This window comes from Notamacropus eugenii, chromosome 5 (genome assembly GCF_028372415.1).
Source record: "Notamacropus eugenii isolate mMacEug1 chromosome 5, mMacEug1.pri_v2, whole genome shotgun sequence".
Taxonomy (NCBI): domain Eukaryota; kingdom Metazoa; phylum Chordata; class Mammalia; order Diprotodontia; family Macropodidae; genus Notamacropus; species Notamacropus eugenii.
The window spans coordinates 367,476,734-367,503,136 of record NC_092876.1 but is presented as its reverse complement, the minus strand read 5'-3'; the positions used below and the strand labels follow the sequence as shown (position 1 = coordinate 367,503,136).

At 38.8% G+C, this 26,403-nt stretch overlaps 1 protein-coding gene across 1 annotated transcript in view; it reads left to right on the top strand.

Moving 5' to 3' along the window:
• The window catches only part of ZPLD1 (zona pellucida like domain containing 1), a 66,713-nt gene extending 44,801 nt beyond the window's left edge, over window positions 1–21,912 (top strand). Inside the window, exons 7-10 of the mRNA XM_072614129.1 lie at window positions 1,781–1,952; window positions 6,130–6,238; window positions 14,183–14,212; window positions 20,380–21,912. Of these exons, the coding sequence (XP_072470230.1) occupies window positions 1,781–1,952; window positions 6,130–6,238; window positions 14,183–14,212; window positions 20,380–20,555 (487 nt within the window). The 3' untranslated portion in view covers window positions 20,556–21,912. The remainder of the gene's footprint in view (window positions 1–1,780; window positions 1,953–6,129; window positions 6,239–14,182; window positions 14,213–20,379) is intronic.
• Window positions 21,913–26,403: the final 4,491 nt, after the last annotated feature.

The window sequence follows — 26,403 nt, the reverse complement described above, 5'->3', positions numbered from 1 at the left end:
ACTGAAAATGATAATTGACTTAAACTTGGAACATGAAATGCAGTTGGCTTGAATCACTATAGCTTTGGGATAGGGAGAAGCAACATGATGGGAAGCACAAAGCATCTGTTTTACTACTTCTGATGTGCTAGGTTGGTCCCCAGAAACTAGGTCAATGAAATTTAATGAACCCACATCTGCTCCCCTTAGACAAGAATTTCACAGGTTTGTTGCCTTCTCCATTTGAGCTATGGGACCCCTCTGTTCTAAATCCATGTATGTTGTCCAGACAATGTACAGTCCTAGGGAGTGGGGTAACTGGGGGGCAATCTTGATTGAATTGAAAGAGTTTACACTCTTTTTCTCACACTACTTGGCTCATTACATTCTCCCACTCTTATACCCTGTGGAAAAATTACCTAAAGTTTAAATAAATAAAGTTTATTTCATGACTAGCATCTCCCGAGAGGGATGAGGAGAAAGACGCTTAATATATTACATGAATCAGGTTTTTATTTCAGATACAAACACTCACTTGTGTACATTGACAAAAAGATTTAAACCAGTATTCAGTAACAACTGATGTTATACTCTGTTAAGTAGTTGAAACTTAAAATACTTTAGAACATAAAAGTAGTTTGTGGATTTGATGAATAGATGTGGTTTCATTTTACCTTGGTTCTGTATTGTCTCTGAAAATTCCCCATCTTTTGGCCAGCCAAGTCAGGGATTAGATTCCTCCTATTGTCAGTGGTCATTTCTTATGATTCAAGGACACCCCTTGCCATGTCAGCTCTGACCAAGAGACTAAAGATCCTCTGGATGAGTTGATGTCACAATGTCACTTCTAAGTATGGATGCCTCTGTCTCGAGGTTGATGTTTAGTTACTTATACTCAGGAAAAATAAAATATTAAATAGAGGAGGCAACTAGGACTTTTTAGCTACCATGTACTCACTGCTATGTGACAGGCAGGGTAGAGAAAAGAATATACTTCTTGGAAATGTTTTGTTGGAATCTCAATTATGTGTTGCTACTTGGAGGACAGAAAGAAGAGAGAAACAGAGACAGAATCACTCTTTTTTTTAAGGATCCACTGAGTCATTGGTTCTTCTTCCTTGATAGCCAGTATGGAGATGACTTTGTCATTAGCAAAGCATCCAAGCCCTGAGTCACACATGATCAGTTGGAAGGGTGCAGGGCATTTGCCTTCCTCACAGCACCTAAGCATTGAGCCAGCACACATGGTTTGTAGGAAGTAGGCAGGGCAGCTCTTCACATGCTTTGTTCAACCTCAGGTTACATGAAGAAAATTAACCATAACAAAGTCCTATGAAAATATGAGTTAGCTATGATTATTGCTATGTAGCCAAGGCTTTTGTCTAATGCCTTGTTTTATGATTTTATTAAATATCCCTAATGTGGAAGAATGACTTAGACAGCTTTCAAAAACTGAATTCTTTTTGCAGTGGAAATAGATCTGAAAAGTGCAATAATTTTGCACTTTATGTAAGAGAAAGTATAGTATAGTTGATATAATACTAGGCTTAGAAGCAGAAGAGTTAGGTTTATATCCTTGTTATAACACTTTACTAGCTGTGTGACCCTGGGCCAGACATTTTACCTCTGTTCCTATTTCCTAATCTTAAAAAAAATAAAATTGGAACAATAATACTCGTACTCCCTGATTCATAGGGTGGTTGTGATGAAAGCACATGGCAAACACTAATGTGCTCCAGAAATATCAGGTATTGTTATGCTCCACAGTCATCCCCCAGTTTTTGTGTCTCTTGAAATACAGCTGCGACAAAGATCCACAGACAACTGTCATTGAAAATGGCAAGAGTCAGCAAGGCCGGTTTTCATTCGAGGTATTCCGTTTTGTGAAACACAAAAATCAGAAAATGTCCACAGTTTTCCTTCACTGCGTGACCAAACTGTGCAGAGCAGAGGATTGCCCTTTCCTCACTCCTGTAAGTGTTCACTGATTTCTAGTACTGCAATTTCAAACTAGTAACTAGAAGAGGGGTTTGTTTCATGTATGAACTAATTGACCAACTAATTGGCCACAAAAAAAAAAGCGTCATTGTGCAGTAGTCTAAAGCAGTATCCCCTAGGATTCTCCTGTCTTCCGGTCATAGCCTCATGCTTTAGAGGCAGAACAGATTTGCTGGAGATTACATGAAGGGCTATTTACCCTTGAAATACAAACTCATTTCTCAGGAACCAAAGGTTAGCTTCTTCCAGTTGGCTCTCCCATGAGATTATAAATTCTTCAAGGACAGGGCTCTGTTTTTTGCCTCTTTTTGATTCCCAGTACTTAGCACAATTCCTGGAACATAGTAACTGCTTAATAAATGTTTGTTGATTAATTGATTGGTCTGGGGAGGGGATAAAAAGAGGGTGAGTTTTGTTTGTGACGAATCCTAGTACAGTAGAGAGAGGACTGACCTCAAAGTTGTCTAGATCTGGACTCAAATCTTGCTTCTTCCACATTCTGGCTGTGTAACCCTGGTCAAGTCACTTAATCTCCTAATCCTTTGTTATTGTTTAGTCATTTTCAATTGTGTCTGATTTTGTGACCCCATATGGTGTTTTCTTGGCAGAGGTACTAGTGTGGTTTGCAATTTCTTTTTCCAGTCTCAGTTTTCTAGGCAATTCTCTAAGACTTCCAGCCCTAGTTGGCAGAATGATTTCTTCCCCTAAGAGTTGCCTATACCACTGAAATAAGTTATTGCTCTTAACTCTATCTTCTTTTTTGTGAGGAGAAACACAACTTTGAATTTGTTTTCTTGGGATAAAAACAACTCTTCTGCCGACAATGTGATTGTGGTGTATAGTTGTTCCAGGAGAAAGTGATGTTATTCTTTTGTGTCCATTGAGTTGGAGTGGGGGGAGATAGGCCCCAGGAGAGTGAAGAGTGGAAATCTTGGGATGGGGTACTCACCTTAACTGTACACACATTGGCAGCAGAGGGCTTTTGAGGGGGGACAAACCACAGCTCACTTCATTCTACAAGAAAAGGGAAAAGTCCATTCACTATAAGCTAGTGATGGTTCTCTCTGTAATTTCTAGCAGTTTTGCTTTAATACACCAATTCTTTCTATTTGGATTTGACAATTGTGGTGCAGTGGAAAAAAAAAAAACAAGAAAAAGCCCCCCTGAATTTGTGCAGGTGCAAAAGAAAGTAAACCTACCTAGATTTGAATTCCCACTGTGTCCCCTACAAAACCTTAGGCAAAGCACTTCAATTTTCTGGTCCTCAAGTGAGGGAGGGAGATGACCATTAAGGCCCCTTCTAACTTTTTCTGGGATCATATATCTAAAACTAGGAGATACTTCCTAGGCAGCGTAGTCCAAGTCCTTCACTTTATAGATAAGGACACTGAAGCTCAGGGAGATGAACTGACATACTTAGTAGTTATCCAACATTCATTTTTAATCACTAACTATGTGCCAAAGTGCTGGGGACATAAAGAAAGGAATACCAACAAAAACCAACCAAACAAAAAAAGCAAGAAACAATCTAGGCATTTTCACTGGCCATGCCTCATACCTGGAATTCTCTCCATCTCCCGGATTCACTGACATTTTTCAAGAGCCAGATAAACTCTTATCTTCTGCAAGGATGCAAAGACAGGCAAAAAAACCAGTCCCTATTCTGAGAGACCTCACAGTTTAATGGGGAGGGAGACAACGTACAAACAGCTATACAAAAACAAAATATGTCTAAGATAGACTGAAGATAACCAACAGCAGGAAGTAAAGCATTAAGGAAGATGAGGAAGACTTATAGGACAACATAGTCTACTACTATAGACACTTTAACAAACGATTGTTGACTGAATTCCCTCAAGCAGCTCATATTTTCATAAGGAAGGCAACATGCAAACAACTATGTACAGGTAAGATACATACAGAGTGCATGGAAGGCATTCTCAGATGGAGGGCACTAGGAGTGGGGAGAAGACCTGAAGGAGGAGAAATCTGGGCCGAGTCTTGAAGAAAGCTAGAATGCTGGGGAAATAAAGACAAGCAAAAATAGAGTAAGTGCCTTTAAAGGGTTCTTATTCTAATCAGGGAGATAATATGCAAATAACTAGGCCCATGTAAGACATATTCATTTTAAATGGAAAATAATTTCTCAGGAAAATAATTTAAATGGAAATAATTTCTGGAATATGAGAGTCACCATGGAAGACCTTTCACTGAAAGAGATATTTAACCTGCCTCTTGAGGGATACCAGTGAAACCAGGAGCAAGGGATGATGGAGAGAATTCCAGTCATGGGGAACATCCAGTGAGAAGTCATGGAGTTGTGAGATGTTCAAGAGGCAGCAAGAAGGTTTGTGTAGCTGGAGAACAGAGCAAATGGAGGGGAGCAAGGTACAAAAAGATTACAAAGACCAAAAGGGGTTAAATGTCAAACAGTATTTTATATGTTTAATCTTGGAGGCAATAGGGAGCTATTGGAATTTATTAAGCAGGAAAAGTAACATGGTCAGATATGCTTTTTAGGAAAATCACTTTGGCAGCTAAGTAGAAAATAGATTGGAGTGAAGAGAGATTTGAGGCAGGGAGACTAACCATAAGGCTATTTTTATAATTTAGGTGTCAGGTGACGCAGGCCTATACCAAGATGACACCATTGTGAGTGGAGAGAAGGGGAGTTATATAAGAGATGTTATGAGGGTAAAAATGACAAGACTTGGCAACCTATTGGGTTATACTGATTGAGTATAAATGAACAGCCTGAGTGTCAGAGAGATTGAGAGCCTTAGTGACTTAGAGGATGGTGGTGCCCTTGGCAGGAATAGGGAAATTCAGAAGAATATAGAGTTTGAGGGGAAAAATAATGAGTTCTGTTTTGGATACTTTGAGTTTGAGATGTCTATAAAACTTCTAGTTTGAGATATCTGAGAGGCATTAGTTGGTGATATGAAACTAGAGATCCAGAAATAGCTTAAGACTGGATGTGTGTGTGTATACACACATGCACACATATGTGTATGTATGTGTGTGTATATATATGTGTGTGTGTGTGTGTGTGTGTATGTATACACATACCCAGAGAGAGAGATAGACAGAGACACACAGACAGACTTGGGAATCATCTTTATCATTGAATCCGTGGGTGCTGATGAGATCACTAAGTGATATATTATAGATAGAGAAGGGAAGGGGTCAGGAAAGAGCCATGAGGGACATTCATGGTTAGTTGCAGTGACCTAGATGAAATAAAGCAGACTGAGAAGGCATGGTCAGATAGGTAGAAAGGAAAATAGGAGTAGAAGGTATTTGACAGTGTTAAAGATGGCAGAGAGGTCAAAAAGAATGAGAATTGAGAATAGGCCATTAGGTTTGGCAATTAAAAGTTTCCTTCGGTACCTTTGGAGAGAGCAGTTTCAACTGAATGACAAACCAGAAGCCAGAGAGTTTAGATGAGAATGAGAGGACATGAAGTGGAATGACCTATTGTAGATAACATTCTCAAGGAGTTTAGTCACAGAAGAGAAGATATCTATATCTATGTCTATATATACACATATACATACGCACACATACATACATACATATATGCATATATATATGAATAGCTAGTGAGGAAAGTCAAATCACTTTGAAGGTGTTTCTGTTTTTGTTTTAAGGATAGGGGAGACATGGGTGTATTTGTGAGGATTAGAGGCAGTATTTTAAACCAGGTCCCTGAGCTCCAGGACCAGTGATTTTTCTTCTGTAAATCAATGATGCTATCTATGCTCTCAGTTACATTAGAATGGATTAAGTGGAACATCCACATAACTTTGTCTTGGTACTTAGTAGGATTTTAGTGGATGGATTTATTCAAGGAGTGAGTAAAATAATTGTGAAGAGTTTAATAAACAGAACTTTCACTCAGGAGAGATATTGAGCTAGGTAAAGTAATGAGGCAAAGCACAATTGGAATGGTGGGAAATGAGAAATGTGACCCAAGCCAGGGGAAGAAATACTGTAGCAGGGACATGCCAAGTAATTAAATGCACACACAGATGAACACAAATAAAATCAAATGTGTGGCTGTTGGTCTAGAGGATCCTGCTTTCCAAAATGGTCATAAAGAACCAGACTTATTTCAGTGTGTAATTCCATTTGTTTTCATTCACACCTCAGATCTGCAGTCACAGAGAAAGAAGAGATGTGGGAAGAAGGACAACATGGAGCCCCCAGAGCACCTCAGGAAATGCTGTTGTTTCTGCTGGCCCCATCATTACCCGGAGAGGTAGGACAGCTCCTATTTTTTTCTTGTACTCACAAGAATCTCCAAAATGGAAAATTCTTTTGCTTCTCAGAAGAGCTCACAGTCATTTCTAAAAAGAACTAATTAACTGAAAGATAAGATAAACCCCCCAGGCTTCTCTAACCCTCTAATTGCACAGTGGTATTCTGTTTACTTGACTTTCATATAAAGAGTAATAGTCTTACCAGTGGGAGAGGGAGAAGAAGGAAGTGGAGGAAAAGAGACATACTCTATCTCCCCTTTTTCTATCCCACATGCTTATGAGTTGGAATGATACTTTATGTTACTAGGGTGGGGTACAGGGAGGAACTCACAGTTTTTGTCTATTAGATAAAAGTAGAGGCCATATTTTGTTGTTGTTCAGTTGTGTTTGACTCTTCATGATCTCATTTTGGGGTTTTCTTGGCATAGGTACTAAAATGATCTGCCATTTTCTTCTCTAGCTCATTTTACAGATAAGGAAACTGAGGTAAACAAGGTTAAGTGTCATGCAAGGTCAGACAGCTAGTAAGTTTCTAAGGATAGATTTGAACTTATGAAGATGAGTCTTCCTGATTCCAAGCCCAGTGTGAGGTGCTCTGGGAGACCTAGCTGCCTCTAGGTCACGTGGAATAGTATAAAAATTATGAGATTGAGAGTCAGGAGGCTTGGCTGTATGATCTTGGGTGAATTATGTAAGGTTGGGTTGAAGCTGTTTCACTCATAAAAAAAGATCTAGGATAAGATCATGGGATTGGGAGCAAGAAGAGACTTTAGGTATCACCAAATCCAACCCCCTAATTTCACAGATGTGGAAAATGAGGCCTACAAAGGTCAAGTGACTTATCTAATCAGCTTATTTTATAAGGGACTTTACACTATCATATGTGTAGCAAAGCTAGGCTTCAAATTCACGTCCTCGGACTCTTGAGTCAAAATAGTTCACTGACTTTCAAAGATGATCACAAAAGTCCCTTGGTGGTTCAAATTTGGCTCAGGGAGTATACCTGAATTATTACACTAGGTTTTTTTTTTTAATTCCTTAAATTTTTTTTTCTATAATCATATTAGCCTTAGGATAAGTAAACTAATGTAATATTTTAGTTAAGCTGTGTCTTTACTCATGAAGAAAATCAAATTTCCCAGAAAAATCTAGCTAACTAAGAGAAAAAAAGAAATGTTTTTAGGCTATCCACATAATTGCCTCAGTTTCTCATTTCATTTTTGTGCATTGGCATAGGCTTAAAATGTTGGTCATTCTCTGTTATGCTCTCATTTCGGTTTCTCATGACAGCTGCTTTTCAGTTGAAAATTTCTTTCAGCAGGAAGGTGGAATTTTTCATTTGTAAAGTTTGAAGGAACAAAGAAATCCTTTTAGTCCTCTATAATTTATGATGATGAGGGGAAAATGTGCTATTGTACATAGTAAAGGGCTCTTAGGTTCTTTCTCCAATAATGCAGCAATGTATTAACTATGAAATTTCAGACTCAGTGCAGACTCCCTGAGGATCTGGTACATACTTTTGAGTGCTTTGAAAAATACTGGCTTGTAATTTGTGAAAAGCCCAATTCTTGTTTCTGTGCCTCTCTGCAGAATTGGTGCGTAGAATTACACAGGATGAAAAGTCAGCTTTGACAATATCTGGAATTGCTTTTGAGTGGGAACAATAGAAAATGTTTTTAATTTCTAGGAAGCACAGTCAGGATCAGTTTGGGGGAACTGAAAAGGGAAATATATAGATGGAACTGTGTGATCTATAGATAGTACTAGTCCTTTCTATGCATGTGGGAATTATTCCTCTACTCTCCCACTGTGCTCAAGTGAAATGTCTCCTTTTTATATGGATCAAACAAAACTTAGCTATAACTAACTATAAATCAGAGTTCTTTTTTATGCCATGGATCACCTTTGACACTGGTGAATCTTATGCACACTTTCTCAGAATATTTTTAAGTGTGTGAAACAAAATTCATAAAGATTACAAAGGAAACCAATTACAATGAAATATAGTTATCAAAATATTTTTGTAAAAAGTACAAAAAATTCACAGACCCCAGGTTAAGGACTCCTGCTTTAGATCTTTATAATTGTTGTTTTCATCTTTTGTTTTCAAAGAGGACCATGGCATCAGAGAAATGATGACATGACTTGCACTTGCCTTTGCTTTGAGTGAGGGAGGGCTGTGCAGGTCACCAGCCTCACTTATCTTCCAGAGCCATGTGAATCCAGTAACCAGATAGTCATCAGGATGACTGGAGAAGGCCCATGCTGCAATGGGGTACCTTGGCCTTTTAGGCTAAGGCCTACTAAACTGGGAGCAAAAGAATAATTTCCAAATCAGATAATCAATGAGCTTTATTAAAGAGTTCATTATTCATTCTGGGGCATATTTATAAAATTCTTGGATTGAAAAAGTACCAAATTCATATGTGAGATCATTATGAACATGACTGTTGAACAGCAAACTTCCCTATATTAACTAGTAGTCACCTCTGCTACAATCACTCAAGGGTTAAAAGAGAATTCTCCTTTTTAGATAATTACCCAGGGATTACCTGGATCCTTGTTTCTTGCTCATCATCAGTGAGGCTTTTATATAACAAGACATCAAAATGAAGGCAAACTCAACTCCCTAGTTAAGGAAGAATCACTGCATTACTTAGTGAGTTATTTCACAACACAGGCAAATTACAGATACATAATATAACTGAAGAGTCCAGTTTTGCCCAGGTTACTGTACACATCAGCTTTCTTTTGGATCTCCTTTTTGCTCTACCTCAGATTCTATTTTTCAGGCTCTAGTCTTTGAGGAAAGCATGCTTTTTGTACAATTGCTTAGAGGCAAGCATTGGACTCAGAGAGAAGGTGCTGTCCTTAAAGTTCAGTGTAGCCTTAATATCTTTGCTCCATCCTTCCTGCATCCTATAGTCAAGATCTCTTGACCAAGCTTCTTTTTCATAGACATGTTATCTAGAGCAGGTTCTCCAAGCTGGTATATCCTTCCTGCCCTTGAGAAGCTCACAGGTAATATTTAGAGATTGAAAGGACCTCAGAGTTCACCCAGTACAATCTAATTTTTCAGATGAGCAAACCAAGGCATGGACAGAGGGAACTGACTTACCTAAGATCACATAGGTAGTAAGCAGCAAAAACAGGATTCAGACTTAGGTTTCTAATTCTAAATCCAATGTTCTTTCCATTATATGAAGCTGTCCATTCATTCTTTGTCTTTTCTAACTCTCTTCTTTCTTTTTAAAGTTTTTTTTTTAGTTTATTAAAAGTGTTAAAAATTCTCAAAACTCATACCTGAATCACATGCATAAAGATTTTTCTTATCTTTTTAAAAAAAGATTAATAGTACATCAAGAAATACATGTATTTGGGTATAGGTGCTATACATCATGATGTGCAACACTGGCAGGGAGACCAGAACTAATCTTTCATGTACTTCTGGGAATACTTAAAAATAAACTCAGCTGTTTACGTATACAGGGTCTGATAAGAGTCTTAGTGCTGTTTTAAATTTTAATAGGTTAAGAACTGAACTAAGACTTTTGGGACATATTGTCTTTATATCTATAATCTATATATCATCTATAATTATATCTTTGTATCTTATCTATATCTACATTTTTCTCTATCTCTACACCTGTATGTGCCTCTGTCTCTATCATCTATATCTCTAGTTACATCTCTATTTCTATTTCTGTCTCTATCTTTATCTATACTTATCTCTCTCTGTAGTCACATGCATATGATATACTTGCAAATGTTCCAGCTAAACTGGATATAGCTTATATTCTAATTGGAGATAAAATATATAAATGGATAAATAAATATACGGTAATTTGAGTGGGGAGAGAGCACTAAAAATGTGGAAATCAGGAAAGATCCCTTGAATCAGTAAGCACCCCAACAGACACAAGGGGGTCTACCATCACAGGTTCTTAGATCTGCATTTATAAAAGGACAGGCAGCTTCTGAGGGGTTAACAATCACTTTAATCAAGCACATGTATCAATCCTTTAACGAAGCACATATATCATTCTCCTAATTCAGGGGAGTCAGCACCTTGAACTTCAAAGAAAATACAGAGAAATCAAAGATCAACAGACATGACTTCCTCTGTTTGAATTCAATAGACAGTTGGACCCCAACTATCTGACCATAATTACCAGAGAAGGAAGCACGATATCTGGGTTCTTCCCAGAGTACTCATCTGGCCAAACAAACACTTCCAGTCAGTAAACTCCAAAGTAAAACCTCGCCTTCAGAGTATTTATATACTTTTTTAGAGCCAAAGGGCATCACGTCGCTAGAGAACTAGTGCCTCATTAACAAAAGGTATGGACCTTCTTATAAATTTTCCCAAGCTAGACAGTGGGTAGGAAAGATCCTCCTTAAGCCACATTCAAATAGAGGCATTATACTTCTTGATTATACTAAAACAAAAACAGCAAAAGATCCTGTTTTACTTGCTGGAAGCCATTCTTTCTAAGAGGTAGCTATAAAGAAAGAGTGCTTATCTGGAATGGGAAAATAGCTTATGCAAAGATATGGAGGTAGGAGAATAGGAGACAGCAAATATATACTCCTTATTCCTGTAGATTTATAGCAGGAATGGGATAGGGTATTAGACATGGAGTCAGCAAATCTTGGTCAAAATCTGACTCAAATACTTACTACCTGTTTGACCCTGTAAAAGGGTCAACCTCTCTGGGCCTCAATTTCTTCTATAACATGAGGGGGCTGACTTCAATTTCCTTTAAGACCCCATTCCAGCTATAAATCTATGACCAGATGAGTATATGGTTGAATAAATTTAAAATCTTTCTTGAGAACACAAGGAAGTAGTCTTAGGAAAAGAAAAGTATTATGGTCATATAATAAAATAAAGAGCTGATTTTAGTTCTTTGATTGAGCATGGATCTCATACAGAAGACCAAGTCAAGATTCTTGTTCTTTTGGCATCTTGGTTATTTTATGTAGCTTCATCCAAATACAACACAGCATAAGGGTCAAAGTTTGTAGGTGGTTAAGGAATTTTAAATATATGGCACTTTACTACATGGTTAGCAAAGATTTTTTTTAAATTGTTGTCTACTTATGTCAAAAGAGGAAATGTTCATTCTGCCTGTGTCTTTGCATAGATGTTGCACATCTTTTCAATGCACTTCAACCATTTTTATGGGGGAAACCAGAGCAAGACAGCTTATCTGTCATTACTAGCTTTGTAATGGCCTGTGGCATTGCTTCTGTTACCTCCTTTTCACTGGTTCTTATCCATCTATGTTCTTTTGAAGTGCCCATCAAGCATAGTATTCCAAGCTGTTGTCATGTTAATTCCTGAACAGTTTCATCTGCTTTCCCCTAGTGTATTTTTAAACTACCAGGAGGTAAAAGGATTTCCATATGCAAAGTTTGGTATACCTAAAGAAAGGTGGAAGAAAAGAAAACAATGTGAACCAGGAGGTAATAAGATAACAGAAAATAATTACAAATCTTCCTCCCTAGTCTTCTTGCAGTGCTGGTTAAAGCAATCAGCAAATAGGGTATTTTTTTTTTTTGTATGCGTGTGTGAATTTAGCATTTTAGATCACAACTGGGTGCATCCCTGACTTGCAGAGCAGGTACCCAGAACCAGCTTTGAACCATGTTCAAAGTACTCGCTATGACCACATTCACTAAAACCATAATTCACAAGCTCCCACCAATTGCATTGCCAGAGGATCCAATTAGTTCAAAGCAGAGGAATTTATTGAAATAGTATAGTAAGAGAAGGAGCATTAAAACATGTCACTCCATAAACCTATGGCACACTCTTTCCCCATATATGCAACCATCAATGGGAAGAGTGGACACATAGGGAACATAATTGGCCAGGTCATACAGAAAAAGAGGTACCTGTAGGAGGAATATATGTAAGTCTCTGCGGGAAAGGTATTCTCTACTCGATGTGGTTTTGTTACATGCTGCTTTTTTTGGGACACAGTCAATGTTGAAAGCTTCATAGTATTCAGTGAACTTTGTCAGGTATGACTCTGGTGGGAGTCACATGACTAAGAAGCTTCTCTCTGGCTTCTGCCAAAGCTTGGATCTTTTTCTCTAACAAGGAGAGTAAACTTTGCTATGCTCTTATATTTCAAAAGCCAAGACCTTTTAGATACTTTAGATACCATTTTTTAGAGATGTGGCCACCCTTGACCCTATAACCAGAGAAACCTGTTATGGTTTACCCAGGAAACTTGTTTGCAAAGCTCCTGTGAATCACCTCAGCAACAGCCAGAGAATCTCAATTATGACTGCCAGGCTCTTTAGATTAAAAAGAAAAAAAAAAGACATTTATAATTAAATAGTAACCTAAGACTCATACCCATCATATCCTTCCACTAAACTTTCTAGTCCAGGGGCTTGCATCTTTGTGGCAGGGACCTCATCCTTCCTTATGGTGAGGATTGCCCTTTTCTATTGATTTTAATTCCTTCAGTCTAAACTGCCCTGATCTTTGTTTGTATGAGGGCTAGTCACCCAATAACAAATAACTTTGGGGTTTGAGATTCCCCAGGTTTCCAACTTTAAACCTTTTGATTCTCTCATGTAGATGAGTAAGTGGGAGAAAATGTATAGAGGCAAAGCTAAGCCTATGTCTTCTATTTGCCTAGCTGCATTCCTTGCTTTTCATCTGTACATAGGACCAGCTGAAGTTAAAGGACTAAGCCCTAGGGCATATGTTTATTTTTCTAAAATTCAAATATCAGGGGATTAAAAAAAAGCCTCAGCTGCTTTATGAAATGCCACCAGGCTATCCCATTAATTGTTTGAAGTCTTCTTCCTCATATTTTTAAAATTAAATTGTAAACTCAGTGAGGATAGACATGACTCCTTTTGTTTTTTGAAACCCCAATGCCTATAGCTCGGGTGCCTTGCAAATAGTAGGTGTTTTAATAAATGTTTGCTGAATGTAATCCAAAGTTAGACAAATTAAGCTCAGTATTCTTTTCTTCTATAACCAAAGCTATAACTTTTTTCCACACAAAATTTATTTTCTTTCTTAAGAAAAAGAAACTGACAGGTTTTGATTTAAACATGATTTTATTGTCTCAAGAAACATTATACAATTTCTAATCAGGGTAGAACTTCTCCCTCCCCCACTCCTTCCACGCCAAACAAATTGAAGGCATTTCAGTTATAGATCAACAAAGGTAAAACTGGAAATTTTTTTAAAAAATGACTTAAGAAAAGTGAAGGCCAATATACTTTGATTTACCAGTACAAATAATCACAAACTAACTATATTTTAGGTTTCTCTTTCATTTAGCTATCAAGTGTAGATTTTCTTTCAGCATAGGTTAACATTTTTGTAGAATAAGCAGGAAAGACTTGGCTACATGTTGAAGTATAACAGACATTCAATAATGAAGATCCACAACATTAAAAAATGTTAGTTACAAACACATTAAAAATAAAATCAGCTCTGACAATTAATACATCCTCTCTCCTGCCTGTCAGAGACAATGATGAATCAGTAATCACAGGAAAAAATTGACAAGTATTTAAGGATAGTATTAATATTTTAGTGCTTGAGGTTTGAGGGATGATGAGAATAATGTGGAAAGCAGATTATAGATTAATCTTCCTAGGGAAGGTGAGAAGGGAAGAAAATGGGACCAAATAAAGAGTTTGCTGGTAAATGTCTAAAAACTTTCTCCCTGGGAAGGAAGAAAATGTATACAACACATACTTTTAAGTTTAATCTGCATTATGAACATTTTCCTCTTCATGTTCTTAAATTTAGATAATCAACAAAACAAATCAAGCCTAGATTTTTATCATTGGCTAGTTTTAGAGATGTAAATGCTCCTGAAAATTTAACAATCCCCTCTCAGGAGGCAACTCCAATAAATCACCAGCAAAAATACATAATGCATTTCTTTTCTCTTTTTCAGATGAGACACCCACCAACAATTCACAGCTTGGTAAGTTAATTTGAATATCATCACCCTAAAAGAGAGTTACATTGACTCTAACTCTGATGAGGTTCAGGGGTGAAGGGGACCCCAAAATACCAACAGTCCGGGTTGTGCTCGAATGAATTCGACTCAAGCCTTCTTAAAGCCAAAGAAAACAAAGTTTATTAAGGATTCGCCTAATTGGGTTGCCTCTTAAGGAGCCTATGCATTTGTAACTCTTGTATTCACAAGCCGGCCAGACACAATCTCAGCTAGACAGAGTCTGAGCTGGATTGCATCTGAGCGCCTTCATGAGGCGAGGTGGAACTTAAATACAGAAAAGAGTATAGGAGGGGTGGGGGTGGGGGTGTCTGGTAGTACAGGGTGATGGGAGGAGGGGTTTAGGAAGGATCTTGAGAAGTCCAAAGAGGGTCAAAGGCTGGAAACAGCTGACAGCTATCAGGAGATATCAGACAATGGAGGGTTTGGGTGGGAAGCAGGTGGGTCAAACGGGAGATAACAGACAATGGTCACAGATTTGAGTATGAAAAGCCAGGTTCTGTGGAGAGATACAATTTTGAGAGATACTCAATTTGAGTATGAAAGGTCAGGTTAAGTGAGGAGATTCCAGGGGAGCTCAAGGAAGTTCCCACAGTCTGAACCCCATCATTCCCCCCTCAAACAGATTGAACCCAAATTCTTTTGGGGTAAAGGGCGAAGGTCTCAGTTTCTGAAATTTCTTCCTGCTGGCAAGGGGCGTAGAGCTGTCCCTGCCTCGATGGGTCCTGTTCAAGGGGTCAGACTTCAGAATCTGGGTGGTGCCAGGTCCAGTGGGCTGGAGACCTAGGATTCAGACAGAGGTTGGTATATAGCCTGGGCTGTCATCTGGAAGTTGATAGCTTGCACCCTGGAAAAGACAAACCTGGCAAAGAGGTTAGGCACACACACACCAAACAGGTACAAAAGGAATATAAAGAAAAGACAATTTCTCTGGCATAAAAGATAATTCCTCTGGAGAGAATTAAAGATGACTGCGTCAAGGCCAAAACATAGAAGGGCATGTTTGATAGGGGAGTTTTTTGCTGTCAGATATCCCCTTTCTTTCCAGATTGCTCCATGGGTATTTAGAACAAGGAAAGCATATTTTGAGTAAATAAAAACATCAACTGGCCTGGGATCTGGTCCTAAGGAGGGGGTTAAGACTCCCAAAGCCTGTCCTCTCTCATCAACATACAGAGTGAAAGGTTTTCCCAGATTGGGTAGGTCTAGTGATGGGGTAGTGGCCAAATTAGTTTTCAGATTCTCAAAAACTTTAGCCTGTTCCGAGTCAGTGCCCTTAGTAGGGCCATAAAGCAGTTTAACAATAAAACCAAAATTAGGAATCCAGAGTCTACAAAATCCAGTCATGCCTAAAAACACTCGAACTTGCTTCTTACTCTCTGGACCAGGGATGATAGACAGGATTGTCCTTTTTCTTTCAGAGGTTAAGGAGAGAGAGGTGGGTGTGAGTTCATGGCCCAAATACCTAATGGACTGGCATGCTATCTGGGTTTTGTTCCATGAGACCCTATAGCCTCGAATGCCTAAGAAATTAAGGGCTTCTGTGGCAGCAGCCAAAGAAGCCTCTTGGGTGGGGCTACAAATAAGAATATCATGCACATACTGAATTAAGATACCATCTGCTAGTTTCAGGTGCCTTAAATCCCGTCCCAAAGCCTGGTCAAATACAAGAGGGTTATCTCGAATCCCTTGGGGCAAGACTGTCCATGTTAGCTGATATGGACTTGATTCCCCAGGAAAAGTACATTCAAAACAAAAATAAATTGTGAGTATTTTCCATTAGGCCTTTTTGTGGGAAGGGTTGCAGCGTTGCAAGGAGATGAACAAGGGACAAAGATTCTATACTTCAGGAATTTTTCAATTAAAGGTTGTAGTCCTTCCCAGGTCTCAGGCTTAATCAGATTCTGGCTGAGATGAGGGAGCGCTTTAGGGTCTGGGATACTAACAGTGGCTGGGGTGGCAGAAGTAGCTCTCTCTGGAATTCCAGTGTCCCAAATATTTGGCCTGGCTGTCTCCCACACTCTCAAGCAAATCGGGCAAGATCTAGTGAACAGAGGCAAAAGGCAGATGGGAGGTTTAACTAGAGAAAACTGGCTCCCCAATTTCACCATCAGGTCCCTTTTCAACAAGGGGGCAGGGTCAGAGGAGGGCATAAGGAAGGAGTGTTTAAACAACAGATTCTCAAGCAGGCTGGGGAGGGGATATGTCTGTAGACTGTTGACCAGAAAACTTGGTTAGAGAAAAGGCAACATGGCTAAATGCATACATTTTATGATTTAATTAATTAATTGATCAATTCCCCATAAAGAAAACAGTTACATAGCGCTATGGAGTCAGAGGTGACTCTGACTACCTAGTACAGAAATCATCTGTCTTAAGTACATTTTGCCATGGAAAGAAACTCTCCTAATTAAGCAAATCATAAATTCAGTAAGACAGGACAATTAACAAAGCAATGTTAGTCAGGCCTTGGGATTTCAGGCTGGGTAAGCATATGTCTCGGTGATAAGGAAAGAAACCCCACCACTAGTAAGTGGCAGGCTTCCTCCCCTAAACAGATAATTGACCTAGGAAAGGGTAAACAATGTTCAATAGAAATTACGACCTAAGATGTCTATATTTTCTTTACCATTAATATGCCATAACATAGTACATGTCTGTAGATAATAAGATTCAAAGGAAAGTCTCATTATTCAAGATATAGTGTCTTAGGTTAAAGGTCTCCTTAAGGAGTGTAGAGGCGGCCTTGGCTGGCTTTTGCTGACATAGGAAGAGGCACTCTCTGAGTTTACTTCAGAGAGAACAAAGAGATTATTCCAAAATTTTATATTAAACATTATCAAGACATTCCTTAGTTTCCCCTTCAATGTCTATGCCTGAGGGGTCAAGGGATGGGTAGGGCCAGAGTGACTGGTTAAAGCAGAGAATTTAGGCATGTTAAAGTGGGTAACCTTACCTTCAGCCTTTGCTTTTGCCCAGGGCTTGGCAGTGAGAGAGGTGGAGAAAGTGGGATCACTGCCAGCACCCAGGCTTTCCCGTTGTTCCAAGTCTTGAGAAGACTGGAGGACAGGGTACTGGGGGATGGCTCCACCACTTTTCCAACTTGAGGGACACTCTTTCCTCCAATGTTCCTCCTGGTCACATGGGCACGGTTGCACAGGCATTGGTTCCTGGGGCTCCCTCTGGGGGGGCGCCCTGGAGGGGCACTCCTTGGACCAGTGACCCTCCTTGTGGCAATGAAAGCAGGTTTCCCCACTGCCCAAGTAACCAGCCTTCCTCCAAGGGGGTGCCCTGGAGGGGTGCTCCCTGTGTCTTTTCCTGGCCAAGGCAGCAGCCAAGAATTGAGCATGTTCCCTGGCCCTGGCCCTTCTTCGTTCCCTTTCCTCTGCTGCAATGAGGTCTCTGTGGTTAAAGACTCCGGAGGCTGTCTCCAGTAACTGGGCCTGAGGTGTTTGGGGTCCCATTGCCAGTTTCTGCAGTAACCTAATATATGGGGCAGACTGATTAATAAAATATATGCTAAGGATTGCCGGATCCAAATTTGTATGCTTTTTAACAGCTTCTACTAGCCAGTCTTGAAAAAGGGCAGGGTTTTCCTCTTCTCCCTGAGTAATTTCCCTAAATTTTTGAAAATTTACTTGTTTTTGAAATGCAGTTTTTAGGCCTTCTAACAGGTAAATTACCATAAGGTCTCTGTTTCCTCTATCCTCACTCTTTTTATAATCCCATCCTGGGTGGGAACAACAGTTGCTCCTGGGGGGTATTTTATGGGATTATTGCTAGCCATATGATCCCCAAACTTTTGGGCATGTTCCCAAATTCTCCCCGTCTCCTCAACGATACAACAGACAGAGAAAAGAATATGTGGATCCTTCCAAGAAAGTTCCAATTGTAGGGATATGTCCCCAAAACCCTCAGTAAACTTATTGGGGTCTTCTGAGTATCTCCCCAGTTTCTCTTTAACCTGAAAGAGATAGCGAGCATGCACTTCCCTCAAGGGAAAAAAACCTTGAAAGCACTGTGGGGGGCAGTGAATTGGTTAGAGAGATAAGAACTTCCACTTCTTGTGAGGGAGGGGCTGAGGAATGCCTGAGGAACTGTATTAGGCTGCAGGGCCAGGGGATCTGGCTGGCAAGGGGAAAGATCCGCTGGTACCTGAAGAAGAGTAGGGATAGAAGGGTGCCACGGGAGCGGGGCCTGAGGCCTGAATGAATGTTGCCCCAGCAAGAGGGGTTTCAGAGGGAGGCACCTCAGCAAGACCCATGGCTGGGAACTGAGCGGGGATTGGGAACAGAGAGAGGGGAGGAGGTGAGGCCGAGACCCTAACATCCAATTCACCCCCATTGTCCTTTTGTGGCTCAGCTCTAGCTACAAGCATCTTACAATCTTTTCTGAGAATGGGGTCCTGAGAGACTTTGACAAAGGCCCTTACGTAAGGTATTTCTATCCGTTTTTCATTCTGGAGACAACATAATTCTAATTGTAAAAGGATATTACATTGTAAGGTCCCAAACATGGGCCACACTTGGTTGTCCTTCAGGTGATACTGATGCCAAAATGTGTTGCAAAAGCACACCAACTTTTTCTTTTTAAATTCTTTAGAGAAGCTAAATTTTTTCCAATTTTGTAAAAGACAGCCCAAAGCTAATTCTTTGGAATTGATGAATTTTGACCCATTACTTGGCGTGGGGCTGGAAGTCCCCCACTCCTTAAAGGAGGACTGGAAGTAAGCCTTGAGAAAAAAACAAGAGGACAAAAATAACTGAGTTTTCCCTGATTTCCTTGCATCCAGGAAATCCAAAGAATTGGGCACCCATTTTTGGAGGGTATGCCCAGGTCCACTGCCTCAGACACAACCACTGGACCCACAACCTGAGTCTCTAACTCCTTCACGCCCAGGAAGTTCAGAGACTTTGCCTGATACTGGGACCTGAAGCCAGGTCCAAAAATCCATTTCCAAGGTGCTTGGAGAGCAAGAAAAGGATAGGGAGAGGCGGAGGCTTACATACCTTCCAGTTTTAACAGAAGAACTTGAGATTAACAGCTTTTTCTGGGCAGGGAACTGTAATGGACGTTCAGGGGTTATCGTGACCCCAAAATACCGACAGTCCAGGTCGTTCTCAAATGAATTCGACTCGAGCCTTCTTAAAGCCAAAGAAAACAAAGTTTATTAAAGATTCGCCATCTTGGGTTGCCTCTTAAGGAACCTAAGCATTTGTGACACTTGTATGCACAAGCAGGCCAGATAGAATCTCATCTAGACAGAGTCTGAGCTGGATTGCATCTGAGCGCCTTCATGGAGGCGAGATGAAATTTAAATACAGAAAAGGCTATAGGAGGGATGCGGGGTGGGAGGGGGTTTGAGGATGGGGGAGAGGTCTGGTAGTCTAGAGTGCTGGGAGAGGGGGTCTAGGGAGGGTCCTGAGAAGTTCAAAAAGGGAATCCCAGGAGGATCAAAGTCTGGAAACAGCTGGAGGCAATCAAGAGACAGCAGACTAGGGAGTGCCTAGGTGGTAAGCAGGTGGGGCAATCAAGAGGTAACAGACAATGGCCACAGATCTGAGTATGAAAAGCCAGGCTGTGTGGAGAGACACAAGGAGAGCTCAAGGAAGTTCCCAGAGTCTGAATCCCATCACAGACACTGCTGGAACTAATGGGAAGATTAGATTTGAGTAAGCAAGGCCAGATTAAGTGGGATGATTCAAGGGGAGCTCAAGGAAGCTCCCAGAGTCTGAACCCCATCAGCTAGACCATAGGGTTAGAATGAGGGACATGCTCTCACATGTGGCCAAGTTGTTGGCTTGTTGTACTTTTTTATTATAGGGGATGGTTTTATTGACAACTAGAAATCATATTAGGAAAGGATGGTGACATCTAAAAAATCAACAAAACCATTTTAAAAAAGAAAATAAATTCTATCTCCATTATATAGATGAGGAGATTGAATCCGAAAGTAGTGAAGTTCAGTGGTCAAAGGGCTAATTAAATGCTGAAGCCAGAAACTAGGAGATAGGTCAGGTGACTCCTAGACTTTATACTTTTGTTGCTACGTGGCATTAAGACACATTGGTAGGAATTTGAAGAGGGTGATAACATGGCAGGCCTTTATATTTCTGTGTTTCCTTGCTTCACAGGTTCTTCAAGTGAGCCTCCTTTCCAGTTGAATGCCATCACCAGTGCACTGATTATGGGATTAGTCGTTTTGGGAGTCATGAACTTTTCCCTTCTCATATGTTCCCTGACTCTCCTGCATAGGAAGGGTTCTGATAGCTTAGTGTTGAATGGCATAAGAAATCCAGTTTTTGATTAACTGTAACAGTTTCCTCACTTTGGGGAGCTGCCTTCAATAATATGTGTGATTCCATTGTGCATGGACTGAGGCAATGTTCCATCAGCATGGAATGCCAGCTCTTTCTATTTGTAGTCTTATTAGACTTTATTGTGCAGCTGGTAATGATGATGGTAGTAAAAGAATTTAGGTTATATTGCTATTGTCATTCGTGTTTGTGATCAGACCTCTTTGTTGCCCACAGGAAGTTTAAAAAAAATGAGAACTTAAATCTGACAGAAACACTGACTATTTTTTCCACTATGATACTATGAGACTCTCTCTCTCTCTCTCTCTCTCTCTCTCTCTCTCTCTCTCTCTCTCTCTTTCTCTCTCTCTCTCCCCCCCCTCCCCCCCATTCTTTTGGTGGATTATGGAGATAATGGACTGGCATTCTGTGTGGAAAGAGGTTGGGGAATCACATGCATTCCTCCCTACTCTCCATCTGTCATTCCCACTCCATTTCCCCCAGCAAAGTCCTGTGAGACAGTTCCAAACAGGGTCTTAAAGCTGAAGTTGCTTACAGCTTCTTCTGGCTTGAGAATTCCATTTTAATTAGATTGGTCAATCTAAAAACTTGATAGCTATTCACTTTAACTTCCTGTGCTTTGGGCTGATTTCCACAGCTGGCAGCAGTTCATTTTCTAGGACCCTCCTGAGAGATGTATTGTATAGCCTCTAGTATCCATTTTCTACAGTGAGTAGTGAAAAGGAGTAGTAGCCTCCAAATTATACTAAGTGGCCCAGGGTTGCTATTTACTTACATCAGAATGAATGGGATCAATTTTATCCTTCTGGTTCTGGAGGGAGCCCCAATAGCACCAATTTTCTGAAATAAACAGCTCAACTGCTGTTGCCTTGGTCTCACTCTTCCTCCTCTCCTCCCTTCTCCCCTTTCTCAGAAAATAGAGAAGGAATTCTCCCCACCATGTAGCCTTGATGGATCTACAATGACATAACTGCCCCTACAAAGTAGATTGAATGTAACTTCCTAGGCCAGTTTTTTCCCTTGGAAAAAATACAGAAAATTTTCTTCACCTTAAGTCTGGTGCCAGTCCACAACAATCAACAAACATTCATTACAAAGGCAAAATAAACTCTTGAAGATGTCTTGTTTACAATAAATCTTCTTAGATCATATCCTTTGGATTCAACAGTATTTCTTTCCAATATTAGATTATAAAAATAATTTAACTCTTTAAAAGTTTTCTAAAAAAATAACATTCTCACCAGCCATTATTTATTTTTTTTAGCTTCTCCCCTTTTTAGGAGACATGCAGGCAGTAAAGTGTACAATCCCTATAGCCTTCACTACTTCCTGATAAATAAAATGATTTACCACGGATGATTTGTCCAGTGCTTTGTCAATCAATCAGCAAACATTTATTGTATGCACCAGGCAGACTGCTAGGTGCTGGAGATCTAAAGGCTGTCAAAGCAAAACTTTAAAAGTAATAGTTGCTTGGGGGGGGAGGGGATAGAGTAATTCCTACCCACAAATTGTCATGTTGTTCTGGACCCAAATTACTATGCCAGATGCAAATTACTAGAATTCTTATATAAAGTCCCGTGCCTACATTCTTGAATGAAGCATTAATGTAATTTTTCAGGTTATTTGGGTCCCAAATCTAATTTTCCTACAATTTGTCCGTATGTTTCAAGAGAAAGTACTTTTCTGAACATAATTATCTGTGTAACTATTTCACCCCTCTGTTTCTTTGGGAAGGCACAGACAAGGGGAAGGAGGATTTGGCAGGCATCTGGTTAATGTCTTGAACATGGAAAAAAGTTGTCTTTCAAGGTCTCCAATCTCCCCTTCACCTTGTGTTGTTTTAATTCAGCAAAGAGGTGATCATCCTGAACTCTCTGTTTTAATACATTTCCTTCCTCCTTGAGATGGTGGTGGAGGTGGGGGAGGAGAAAGAATGTCCTAAAGGAAAAAAATAAGCAATGCTACTTAACCAACTGTATGTCAAAAGCAGCAGAATCACATTTCCCAAACCCAGCCCCCAATTTGTTTTAACCATATATTCAAATTTTCAGAGATGCATTGACTGAATAGGTATCCCCAAATAGATAACAATTATATCTATGGAGCTAGTTATGACTGCTAGTTTGATTTCTAAACTTTCACAAAAATTGCAGTTTTAACAGTTTAATTATTTCATATTGCTGTGTTTTGGCTATATATTTTTGGACGTATCTCTTTTTTCATGGATGAGTTTTGTTCTTACTTCATGAGATGCCACATGAATCAGCAGGATTAGAGGTATATGGTGTAATGTAATACTAGATACAAAGCTCCACTCTCCATAGCCTGAGAATGCAAGGCAATTTCCCCTTAAATGATATTCATTTCTAGAATGTAAACATGTTATAAAGAAATACCACATTGTGCATATTTTCCTTCAGTTTCAATACCTCAAATTGGATTTTTTTTGTGGACTTATTTTTCAACTTCAGGGGTAAGGTCTGATGACATATAAAACATGATTGTTTAATAAAATAATTTTAAATAAACCTCTTGAGAAAATGCATGTGTATTTATGATTTTTTAAAAAATTAATTATATGAAATTAAGGTTACTTTTTTTCTTACCAAATTGAACAGATTTTGTGATGATTAAATATACCCAGGATATTTCCTCCCTCCCCTTCCCCCAGTTATTTATATAAAATATCTATATGTAGTAAATCCAAGCTTCTAACTTGGAAAAGATGCTCACTACTAAGAAAAATTGAAAGCCTAAAATATCCCTGAAATAAGGCAGATATTACATTTTGTAATGTTGCTTCTGCTGGTCTTGAAGTGGTATGTGGCTTCTTCCCTATTATCTTTAGCTATAGGTTATAGATTCTTGCTTAGCTCTTTTGAGATGCAAGTCTTAGCCAGTCAGTTATTTAAGGAAACCTAGACTTTTTAAAACTAATTTTGAGCATTTCTGTTTTCCCCACCAAGATATTAGACTCTGATCTACAATTCTATCATATCTCTAGATCACAAGTCTAAATTCCTTTAATCATGCTTAAGACTCTGCTTAGTAAAACTGCAAAGAAGCTGGATGGAAATGGAGTGTGGAGGTTCCTTTTAACTTCTGTTAGGTTTCTGGTTAGTGGAAATTACTTTGAGAGTAATATTAGAAATGGGCTAGATAGAGCTAGAGACCTTTCTCTCAATTACTCCTGGCAGTTCAACTTACCATTTTCCCTTTGGTGGTATTATACATTTATAAATAACACTGATGATACACGTTTATATTTAAAATGAACAAATATTTTGGGAAGGAAAACAAATATATCATCCTGGAATTACCAGTACCAGGACAACTCAAAGCAGTTGACAAATGTATAGCCAGTGGCTTGCAAATTGAAAACCGATAGAACTGTGGAAAATAAAATGTGGAAAAATGGGATTGTTGTCATATGTATGTGACTGTGATACCACGAGGTTTAATAGTGGCACTTTTTGCCACTTTATAAAAACAGAAATAATAAATGTAATAAAATAGCTTTTCTCATAACCAATCTTCCATTAACTGCTTATATCAAGGATGGGGAATGAGAAAAGTCTGGTCTTTTTCGCAGGTTTGTACAAATAAATGTGTGTTTGGAGAATTTGGCTCAGTTAACTTGATCCATAAAATGCTCTGTATCTTAAACAAAGGAAACAGTCAAGACTGTTAACTGGATAATTTAATTCTGAAAAACATTTTTGCTTCAAGTAGCTGAAAAAGACAAAAAAGAAAAAAAATGGAATGACCAAGATAATGGCTTCAATTTCTTCTTACACGCTTTATGTGGAAAAGTAAAGCCATTACATAGAGCAATAATCTAAAGCTGTCACACCAGTTTCTAGGTTAGATTTAATACTTTTTTTAAAAAAGTCTGTATGAGCATTGCCCAAAGCTGAATCCATTACTGAATAATCCTGCTGGGTTGACTAATCAACTAGCACTGTAAGATCCTGAGAGTGTTCTGGCTTAAAAAAAAACCTTGTAGGAACTTCTGATTTATTATTCTGAAGTTATTTTTCTTAGCATTATGACGTTTTATAAACTTTTTTTCTTTTGATACAATATCTATGGACTAAGATGGAAAATCACCTTGTGGGACACATGATGTTTTGTTTTTGAAAGATATTAATTATGCATTTATTAGGTTTGTATATTAGAAGATTAAAAACAATGCTGATTTTAATTTAAAGATCTGTTTTATATCCATGTTATCTTTTTCTGCTCCAGTAAGAATAGATAGGACCATGAAGTATGTTCTTTAACTTTCAGGGAACAGAATAGAAATGCTGCCCAGCAACCCCTCTTGTACACTAGAAAGGTAATGATAGATCGAGCCTTCAGATCTCACCTTACTAAATTCACTATAAATCAAGAGAGATTAATCCAATGTCCTACTGGAAATATTTCTCCCCAAATTTAATTTTCTGTTTTGGGCTAGGCCTAGGCATATTGAAAAGTCATTGCTTTCATATTCATTTTTCCATCTTCCTCTGTGCCTCTAGGATTAAGTTAGATTTTCTCATTGAAGTTACTGAGAATTCCATGCTTGTATCAGAAGGGAAATGTGGCTATTTTATTGAGATATAAACTGCTTAGAGCCTACTTGAATTAAAGAAATGAGTAATGTTTTGGCTATATACTCAAAGCCAGCCACCCACTAAAATTTTTCTAGATGCTTTTTATATCACATCTGTGGCTCTAATATTGTCTTCCCAACAAATGGTATTGGGAAATTTGGTGTGTGGACTTGGAAGATGCATAAAGTTCTATTAAGTGGGCTAGCTGAATGGTGAAGTAGATAGAGCCCTAGGCCTGAAATCAGGAAGACCTAAGTTTCTAGCTTCAGATTCTTATCTAGCTGTATGACCCAGGCCAAGTCACTTAACCTCAATTTCCTCATCTGTAAAATGGAGATAATAATAATAACAATACAACCCTAGGAGGGTTGTTGTAAGAATCAAATGAGATTATATTTGTAAAGTGCTTAGCATGGTGCCTGACATATGAAGATACCTTAATGTTTAGGGGATAAGGATCAAGAGAAGACGGGATATGTGACAGGGACAAAGGTTTATAATTCTTGTAGAAACCCAATGTTTACATGAAAAGATTTGATAACTAATAAAAAATCAGCTATATCATTCAGATCAATACATTACTAATGTGGTCTCTAGATTATGCCATTTAAAAAGTATTAGTGTAAAAAGTGAGATGGATTTATTTCTATAAATACTGGAACTGACAAACAGATACTTAAATGGAATATAGTTAGATCCTGACATTATATCAATTCTCACTTGAGTTTTTCTTGACATTTCATTGGTAGAATAGCTAGCCTTTACATAGCAATTTGAGGTTCACAAAATACTTTGTAAATATTATCTCATTTTATTCTTACAATGATCCTGGGAAGAGATACAATTATTATCCCCAGTTTTACAAATGAGAAAGGTAATGAAGATGGAGGTTGAATGACTTGCCCTAGCACACACAGCTAGTGAGTCTCAGTCTAGATTTGAATTCAGGTCTTCCACTCTATTAATTGTGCCATCTAGACATTCGTATTAGAAGGAGTGATAATTTACTAGAAATTATGAACATAACAAAGTAGAATATTTTATCAAAAGACTAATATGATTTTTCCAAATGGATTGGCATTAATTTAAATAGCTGGATGGACATGTTTTCTGGTAATGAAGTGAAATAATATCACAAGGAACGGAGAAATGAGTTCAATATAGCTTTTCAGTGACATTCTGCAAGTCCCATAATACAGTGCCTGTTGATGTTGAATTGATGCAGTATTATAATCTGGGA